We start from the raw sequence: 9553 nt of genomic DNA, 5'->3' as shown, positions 1-9553 counted from the left end.
AGAACAAGAATAGACTGACGAGTTTCAGAAGAAAGGACTTTGTTTCTGGCCATTTTGAGCCTGTAATCAAACCCACAAAATGCTGATGCTCCAGATACTTAACTTGTCTAAAGATGGCCAATTGTATTGCTTCTTTAATTAGCACAACAGTTTTCAGCCATGCTAACGTAATTGCAAAAGGGTTTTCTAATGATCAGTTAGCTAATCCAAGTTTATCATTTTAAAAGGCTAACACAACATGACATTGGAACACAGGAGTGATGGTTGCTGATAATGGGCCTCTGTACGCCTATGTAGATATTCCATATGTAGATATTCCATAAAGAAATCTGCCGTTTCCAGCTACAATAGTCATGTACAACATGAGCAATGTCTAAACTGTGAGTATATATATATATATATATATATATATATATATATATATATATACACACACATACATACACACACACACACACATACACAGTATCAGTCAAAAGTTTGGACACCTACTCATTCAAGGGTTTTTCTTATTTTACAATTTTTTACATTGTAGAATGGTGAAGAAATCAAAACTATGAAATAACACATAGAGTTGAAGTCGGAAGTTTACATACACCTTAGCCAAATACATTTAAACTCAGTTTTTCACAATTCCTGACATTTAATCCTAGTAAATATTCCCTGTTTTAGGTCAGGTAGGATCACCACTTTATTTTAAGAATCTGAAATGTCAGAATAATTAGTAGAGAGAATTATTTATTTCAGCTTTTATGTCTTTCATCACATTCCCAGTGAGTCAGAAGTTTACATACATTCAATTAGTATTTGGTAGCATTTGCCATACATTTTCTATTTTTAACTTGGGTCAAATGTTTCAGGTAGGTTTCCACATGCTTCCCACCATACATAAATTGAGTGGATTTTGGCCCATTCCTCCTGACAGAGCTGGTGTAACTGAGTAAGGTTTGTAGGCCTCCTTGCTCGCACACGCTTTTTCAGTTCTGCCCACACATTTTCTATAGGATTGAGGTCAGGGCTTTGTGATGGCCACTCCCAACACCTTGGCTTTGTTGTCTTTAAGCCATTTTGCCACAACTTTGGAAGTTTGCTTGGGGTCATTGTCCATTTGGAAGACCCATTTGCAACCAAGCTTTACATTCCTGACTGATGTCTTGAGATGCATCCACATAAGTTGCCATCCTCATGATGCCATCTATTTTGTGAAGTGCACCAGTCCCTCCTGCAGCAAAGCACCACCACAACATGATACTGCCACCCCCGTGCATCACGGTTGGGATGGTGTTCTTCGGCTTGCAAGCCTCCCCCTTTTTCCTCCAAACATAACGATGGTCATTATGGCCAAACACTTCTATTTTTGTTTCATCAGACCGGAGGACATTTCTCCAAAAATTATGATCTTTGTCTCCATGTGCAGTTTTATGGCGGTTTTGGAGCAGAGGATTCTTCCTTGCTGAGCAGCCTTTCAGGTTTTGACGATAGAGGACTCGTTTTACTGTGAATATAGATACTTTTGTACCCGTTTCCTCCAGCATCTTCACAAGGTCCTTTGCTGTTGTTCTGGGATTGATTTGCACTTTTCGCACCAAAGTACGTTCATCTCTAGGAGACAGAACGCGTCTCCTTCCTGAGCGGTATGACGGCTGCATGGTCCATGGTGTTTATACTGGCGCACTATTGTTTGTACAGATGAACATGGTACCTTCAGGCGTTTGGAAATTGCTCCTAAGGTTGAAGCAGACTTGTGGAGGTCTACAATTTTTTATTCTGAGGTCTTGGCTGATTTCTTTTGATTTTCCCTTTGATGTCAAAGATGCACAGAGTTTGAAGGTAAGCCTTGAAATACATCCACAGGTACACCTCCAATTGACTCAATTATGTCAATTAGCCTATCAGAAGCTTCTAAAGCCATGACATCATTTTCTGGAATTTTCCAAGCTGTTTAAAGGCACAGTCAACTTAGTGTATGTAAACTTCTGACCCACTGGAATTGTGATACAATGAATTATAAGTGAAATAATCTGTAAACAATTGTTTGAAAAATGCAAAGTAGATGTCCCAACTGACTTGCCAAAACTATAGTTTGTTAACAAGAAATTTGTGGAGTGGTTGAAAAACTTGTTTTAATGACTCCAATTTAAGTGTATGTAAGCTTATGACTTCAACTGAATGTCGTAACCAAAAAAAACTGTTAAACAAATCAAAATACATTGTTTATTTCAGATTCTTCAAAGCCGCCACCCTTTCCTTTGCTCAACCAGCTCCTTGAGAAATGCTTTTCCAACAGTCTTGAAGGAGTTCCCACATATGCTGAGCACTTGTTGGCTGCTTTTCCTTCACTCTGCGGTCTCTCACAATTGGGTCGAGGTCAGGTGATTGTGGAGGCCAGGTCGTTTGATGCAGCACTCCATCACTCTCCTTCTTGGTTAAATAGCTCTTACACAGCCTGTAGGTGTGTTTTGGATCATTGTCCTGTTGAAAAACAAATGATAGTCCCACTATGCGCAAACCAGATGGGATGGCATATCGCTGCAGAACGGAATGAGTAGGTGTCCGTACTTTTTACTGGTACTGTATGTATGTATGTGTATATATATATATATATATAAATAACTACGTGAATTATTATTCAATACAATATATAGGCTTGCTTAGATGTAACTTTTTTGCAGTGTGTGGTTCTGCCATTGTCTGTATTGATAGTTCATGACAACCACAGGTCGCACCTTAATTGGGGAGGACAAGCTCATAGTAATGGCTGGAATGGAGTGAATGGAAAAGTATCGTACACATTTAACATGGTTTCCATGTGTAGGATACCATTCCATTCATTCTATTCCAGCCATTATGAGCCGGCCTCCCCTCAGCACCCTCCTGTGATGACTTGGTCTCATTAGAATGACGTCTGGATTCTGCTGCAAACTGAGAAATTCATTCAGACAAACTGACAGCATTAGAAATCAACTGTGATTAAATCCTTTAATATTCTTAATTGTTTAATTGAATAAACAGATATTTAGAAAAAGGACAAATAAGTGGCACATCTTGACTCAACTTTTAAGCCAAAAAGGGTCAGATTTCAGTGTCATATTTCTAACGTTACCCAATTCTTAAGTTTCGAAAACTTGACCAAAAATGAGAAAAATTCAAAGTTAGTGGGATTTTTTCCCCAAGTAAAAACCCACAGGTTAACTTCTCTGCATGTTCTGTTGCACTGAAATATATACACCTTATACACAGAGCTGGACTGATAGATACCTGAGGGAGAGGTGGTACTGTAGTTTGGAGTTATGGGAAGTAGACTGGAGATGAGAACATTATGCCCCAGAACTTAGAACATATATCTCCTAAGCTACTGTAACAGTTGTATTGACAGATGTAACAGAGGTATCGAACACAGAAGCATCACGGGACAGTCAGTATTATTAAAATGGGGCCCGCTTAACTATTACTGTAATTAGGAGCAGATTCTCATGGGACCCTCATCTCTTCAGCTTTACAAATAGCTATACTTTAACTAACCCTAACCCATTTTTTCTGGAGTGAGAAATAAAACACGAGTTCCTCGTCATTTTAACAGAGGGCAGATTTATGTGAATCTTACTGAGTCAGTGTCCCTCGCTACTTGCCAATCAAAACCTAATACTACTGGAGGAAGTGTTGTCTAAGTTCACACACACACACACACACACACACACACACACACACACACACACACACAATGCAATGAAGCTGCACTCTGTCTGTTAAGGCTTGCATGAATCTGTCCTGGTTAAAAAAAACTTTTAACGCAAAAAAAACAAAAACAAAAGGACATCAACATAGGGAGAAAAGATGGTGACTGGGAAACAGAATGGTGTTCTTCAGACTAGTGATGACGTGTTGCTATCACACAGACCACAGATGGGGCGGGTCACCATTAAGACTACCATCATAGAGTGTAAATAATTGTCCAGTGTGTAGAGATAAACAATGTAACATGTTTTAAAAGCAAATGCAGTTGCAGTGCCTGAGCCTAGGGTTGCGCTGTGCCATACAATGAATAGCAGCAAAATAAAATGAGAGAGAAAAAAAAAAAATAACTATTCCTTCCTGTGCAATTCAGGACCCAAAAGTAGCTTTAGTAACATCATGTTACTCATAGGTGGCTACTGATAATAAGATCCTATTGATCCTCGCATCTCAACATATACCTTGGCATAATAAACCCATAAACATGTCAGTACTACCCCGGAGAGAACTCAACTACCCACAGTGCACCATTATGGATGAAGGGTTGGTGGAGTGTGTCTGAATAGAAGACTGTAGTGGAGGGAGACATGAGGTGGGGAGGGAACCTAGCAACCAATCAAACAATCACCCTAGCCTAAGCAAACTTGAATTAAGGCAAACATTACTACAGTCTAGAGCTGAAGAGCAGAATCAAATGTCCTTTCAGTAATGAGGTTACAAGTGGACAGTAGTAAGTGCTGGGTTTCCGTACACTAATGCCACTACCAACCCCATCACTGTTTTAGGAGAGAAGGGGGTGGCAGTGAGACCAGCAGCTCTCAGCTTCATTAGAAAAACTCATTAATTCAGTAAGTACTGCATTTCAATTATAAAGGGTAGTTGTGGGTTATCATTGTCTGTTTTGACTGGAATTGGTGGTTAAGGTTATTATAAGAGGTCACACTAACACTGGGGGTGGTTTAGCATGTTTAAACCAGAGCAGAGATGGCAGGAGAACAAGTTCATAGTTCACTCGGGAACTGGCATGGTAATATGTGTGCAAATATCTACTGGTGAGCAAGCAATGGAGAATGCTGTAAAAACCTACATACATAAAATAATTAGGGTCAGAACCCGGGGGCGTTGGAATAGTTGTGTGGAATATCATGGCAATGTTAGTAAGTTACCATGAAGTTAATGAATACAGAGCCCTTGCTGTAGTCTTAACACACACAACCGTGACTCAGTATTTAAAACACTGGAAGTCCCATCTCTGCTGTTGAACATAGGGACTTATTTTTAACAGAGCTAAGTAATATTCAACAGCAGCCAAACTCTAGCTGACTGTCTTGGTAAGAATGCATAGACTTGTAGAATCATAGAACCACCCCATTATATTTGCTCATGAATAAAAATGGTTCCCACAACAGAGAGATGAAGCACAGTGAAAATAAACACCTTTTTTGCTCAGAGGTAAAAAGCAACGTGGAAACCTGGCAGGGCTCTACACTGCCCTTTTTGTACAGGGAGCATACGTGTGCCTAAGTTGAAGAAAGTACACAAAGAAGGAGCACAATTAAAAATATTTGGAGGTAACAAGCCGTTTTCTTTGTAGTAATGGTGCAATTACAACGGCCATGAATTTGCGCTCGGTGTATTCCCTATGGCACTCAGGGGCTACGGTACAGTGAAAACATTGCAACAATTATCATCCGGGCGATTTTTTTTTCTAGGTGGACAGCAACATATTTAGGCGCGTAGGCGAGGAAAATCGTCGCATTGTAGAGCTCTGCCCGGCTTTTCGGTAGAACGAGGGGGAGATATACTGTACTGTATGTTACAAGGTGAACACTGAAGTAACACCTCAACCTCAAATCAAAAACTAGATTCAAAAGAAAGTTATGGAAAGGAGAGCTGCTGATAGGCTTGGTTCCTAGGGTCAAAGGAGTCGAAGAGTGCGAGGTGGCGGGGGGGTTTGACTTGGTTGGATAGTCCACAACAGTACCTCCTGTTCTCAGTCCTGCCCTCTCCTACCCCACATAGAGCTGGCTGCAGATGGTCTCCTTTCTCTCTACACTCCTCCCATGGTCAAACCCCTCCTTCTCTTCCTTCCCTCATCGTCCAGATCCATCTCTGGTGTAAATCGGTTTGACGACCCCCCCGGAGTGCTTGCTCGCACACACCTCAGGACAACAGAATAGGTGGAAGGGGACCGCAGGATGACCGTACGAGAGCGACCAACCGCGGCCGGGAGGGAGAGTTCTAGTTCTGTTTCTTAGCCCCCTCGTCGCCGTAACTGGAGCCCGTCTTCTTTATCTCGGTGACACCGATCAGGCGCCGGATGGCTATGGAGGCTGAGGAGGAACAAAAAGATAACAGACCGAGATTATGGACCAAATCTCAATGGAGGCAGAAAACATTAGTTGTCAGGAACTACGCACATTAGTCAACATCTCAGTCACATTCCCATGTGTTAAGAGTTAGCTATAAACCTCATGGTTATTGGATCGACGACCCAGCCCCCGCCTAAGGTAAGCGTAACGAGGAGGCATTATGTACCCTCTACTCACCAATGATAAGGAAGAGGCTGAAGCCGAGGATGAGGAGGGGGGAGCCACTGACCACCACACCGCAGGCGAAGTTTATGAGAGGCGAGAGCAGCAGGGTCGCCCAGAACAAGAAGTTAAGTAGCGTCCACAACCGGCGAGGAGGGGTGATGGTAGGACCTGGGAAAGTGCCCTCTTTATGATAGTGTTCTTGCAGAGCATCCTGGAGAGGGACACAGAATGAATGTCAAGGTACTACCAAACCTGGTTAAACATATTTTGTTGTTACTTCCAAATAAGGTATGTGTCAATAACTCATCTCACATAGGAGTTTATCTGTGTGTGAGACTTGTACAGGGAACAAAACTGCATTTAACCATATGCAGTTACAACTCAAGCACTGAAGAGCCCTACCTTCTCCTGGTAAAGCTTATGAAGCCAGTTGGCACACTCCTTCTCATCTTCTGGGATCTCGTCTACAGGGAACCGTCTGTAGGGAGAAGGAGCAGGGGAGACAAGCAGTCAACACAAAATCAGGAGATAGCAGGGGCAGCCTGCTATGGAGTGCAGTAGAGCAGGGTTTCCCCAAACTCGGTCCAGCCCCCCCGGGTGCACGTTTTGGTTTTTACCCTATCACAAACCAGCTGACTTCAAATTTTAAAAAACTCACCATCAAGCGTTGATTATTTGAGTCAGCTGTGTAGTGCTAGGGCAAACACCAAAACGTTCACTCAGGTCCACGTTTGGCAAACCATGGAGTAGAGAATGAGTCTGGTATTGCAGCATCTAACCACCAGGGGGCAAACTCACCCAAAGTCCAGATGGGACACCTCAGACAGTGTTCATCTACAGTAAAACAGGGCCGTAAAACAGCCTTGGGATGTATAGCATTATGTATCATTTGCCACAAGCACCTGTTTTTGCCACACCAGGCTACTCTCCCCGTTTAGACTCACAGGGGGCTCATTCACGCAGTGGAGCGGTTTTGATTTGCCCCTCCGTGTAATCTAATTTAAAGGAAAGGCTTTGAAGGTCTCAATGTTCTCATTCAAATGGTCATTATGATTTGAAAAGAAACAGCCCATGTCGTCATTGACAAATGGCTCCCTGTAATCTTATAGTTTTACTCACCTCTCCCTATGAGTTCGTTTTTTTTTTTTTTTTACTGAAGGCTGGTACTGTAACTCGTGATTGACTTATGGGCTCAAGGACATAAGGCCGCCGAGTCCTGGTTTTCACCGCAGGGCAAACCGTGATCTCTGTTGATGCCTTTCTCCCTTTACCTCTGCGGGTTGGGTAGGACAGGACTACCCCAGCAACACAAAAGAGTGTTAGGTAAGATTCTGGTTCAGTTCTGAGAAGTCCACTGTCCCGCTTGCTATTAAAAAAAATAGCGATATGCTTGGAAGAAAGCCAAGAGGCTAACAGAACGTCATGGCTTTTCGCTTGAAACGGCTCAAGTAATAACCACAGGGTCACACATATTGATTAGTACCCACCTGATTCTCATATCTGCCATGTATTTCTTGCCGTTGATTATACCCAACAGAGTGGGGACTTGGTGGTCTTTGAAATTCAGTGTGACATCATACACGGCAGACACTAAAAACAATAAAAGACAGAAGAGAAAACCTATAATAAATACGAGACCTTATTTTGATCTGCGTGGATATGTGTGTGTGTGCGCGCGCGCGCGACACGTGCATGCATGCCCCACCTGTGCCCTTGAGACATTTCAGTGTTGTGGTGAAGCCTTTGGTCCTGGGCAGCAGGTGGTATTTGAGCTTGGGCAGGCCTTTACTCTCTGCCACTTCCATACTGATCTGGTGTTTCTTCTCTGTGAAGCGAGTGCCTTCGCAGTACAGCAGGAACTTCGGAGACAGGAAAAGGAGCGTCAACAAACATGCACTCACAAAGGATTCAGAGACGCGCGCAAAACGTTGAGCTTAGAGAAACACACGCAAAGATTTAAAAAAAACAGCAAGTTTAGAAATACACAAGATACACTACTGGTTCAGACAGGCACACATCAGCTGAGGTGACCTCCTTTCCCCTATCCTCTTAAGACTCCCCAGCAGGGCCAGCTTGTGTTACAGATCAAGTGCACCTCCAGGAAACGTTACTCGAAATAAAGTTCTTATCATACCTCAAGGACTTCCATTTAGAGTGGGTGCAGCGTCAACAAAATATACATCCTCAGACAGACAGAAGACTGTTTAAAAGAAAACACTGCACATCTTGTTGTCCTCCTGTCCCCGAGGCGAGTTGGTCAGTCATGCGATTCCTAGGTGTTGCTTAAATCAGATCAGACGACCTGATTAGCCAAATCTCTGTCGTTCCCGGTAACCGTAACGAGAGGTGGAAGTGGAAACTTGCAGCCTGAGCAACAACATGTGTCTAAAGATCGTTAGGGAGGGCTATTAGGAGCCTGACCAGAATCCCACTGACCTAGATTGCCCTGTAGCATTTCAGCTTGATGAATAACACTAACCAGACCTACTCCAGACAAGACCAAACTCCTGGACCTAGTCCAATGAGTTACGGCAGACTGAAGCTGGGAGCTCAAGGATCAGTCCTGTGTGTAGATTCACTGTACGAGCTGTCTGGACCTAATGTGCGCTGCCAACAGAATGACAAGAAATGTAGTCATGTGGCCCAGGATAGAAAAATGTAGGCCTTAGCCCTTTACACTCGTACCCGTATTCGGGTAGAAATGTGCAGATTTGGGCACTGATAAGAACTCAAATTGGAACGCAGTGGCTGTACAGTTCAGGCGCTCCACTTTACAGCGCTGTATGGTTTTTGACTGACAAGACGTTCTGAACTTGAGCAACACACGTGACAAGAAGTTGCCCCTATCCCTCCCGCGAAATTGGGCAACTTTTTTTTGTCGTCTGACTGAGGGAAATGCTGTAAATTAAGAGGACTCAATGTATTTTGAAAGATGAGATGTTGAGGATTATAATAAAATACCGCTTTGATGTCACAGAGGCAAGTAAAACAGTCCAAATGTGCACTTCGCATTTCCATGTCATACACAGTGTCAACGTTTATGGTCACCATGTTTGATTCAGAGTTCCAAGATCACACGGTGTCATACCCTGGGTAGTCCAGAACACGCACCTGAGAGCACTCATGACTAGGGCTGTGGCGGTCACGACATTTTGCCGGTTATTGTCAAGCAAATGACTGCCGTTCTCACAGTAATTGACCGTTAATTAACATAAACATGTTTAGCATCTCCAGTTCATTTAGCAGAGAATATATGCTTATAAGTCACGTGCCATTATTTTAAA

At 42.9% G+C, this 9553-nt stretch overlaps 1 protein-coding gene across 3 annotated transcripts in view; it reads right to left on the bottom strand.

The window, feature by feature from the left end:
• Positions 1 to 2965: 2965 nt before the first annotated feature.
• Positions 2966 to 9553, bottom strand: part of LOC112237276 (1-acyl-sn-glycerol-3-phosphate acyltransferase gamma) — a 28006-nt gene continuing 21418 nt past the window's right edge. For all 3 annotated transcript variants that reach the window (XM_024405891.2, XM_024405880.2, XM_024405886.2), the window contains exons 6-10: positions 7975 to 8128; positions 7757 to 7859; positions 6672 to 6747; positions 6282 to 6480; positions 2966 to 6065 (exon numbers count right to left, since the gene is read on the bottom strand). In XM_024405891.2, coding sequence (XP_024261659.1) covers positions 5974 to 6065; positions 6282 to 6480; positions 6672 to 6747; positions 7757 to 7859; positions 7975 to 8128 — 624 coding nt within the window. In that variant the 3' untranslated portion in view covers positions 2966 to 5973. The remainder of the gene's footprint in view (positions 6066 to 6281; positions 6481 to 6671; positions 6748 to 7756; positions 7860 to 7974; positions 8129 to 9553) is intronic.

This window comes from Oncorhynchus tshawytscha, linkage group LG03, assembly GCF_018296145.1.
Source record: "Oncorhynchus tshawytscha isolate Ot180627B linkage group LG03, Otsh_v2.0, whole genome shotgun sequence".
Classification (NCBI taxonomy): domain Eukaryota; kingdom Metazoa; phylum Chordata; class Actinopteri; order Salmoniformes; family Salmonidae; genus Oncorhynchus; species Oncorhynchus tshawytscha.
This window is presented reverse-complemented; position numbering and strand designations above follow the sequence as displayed.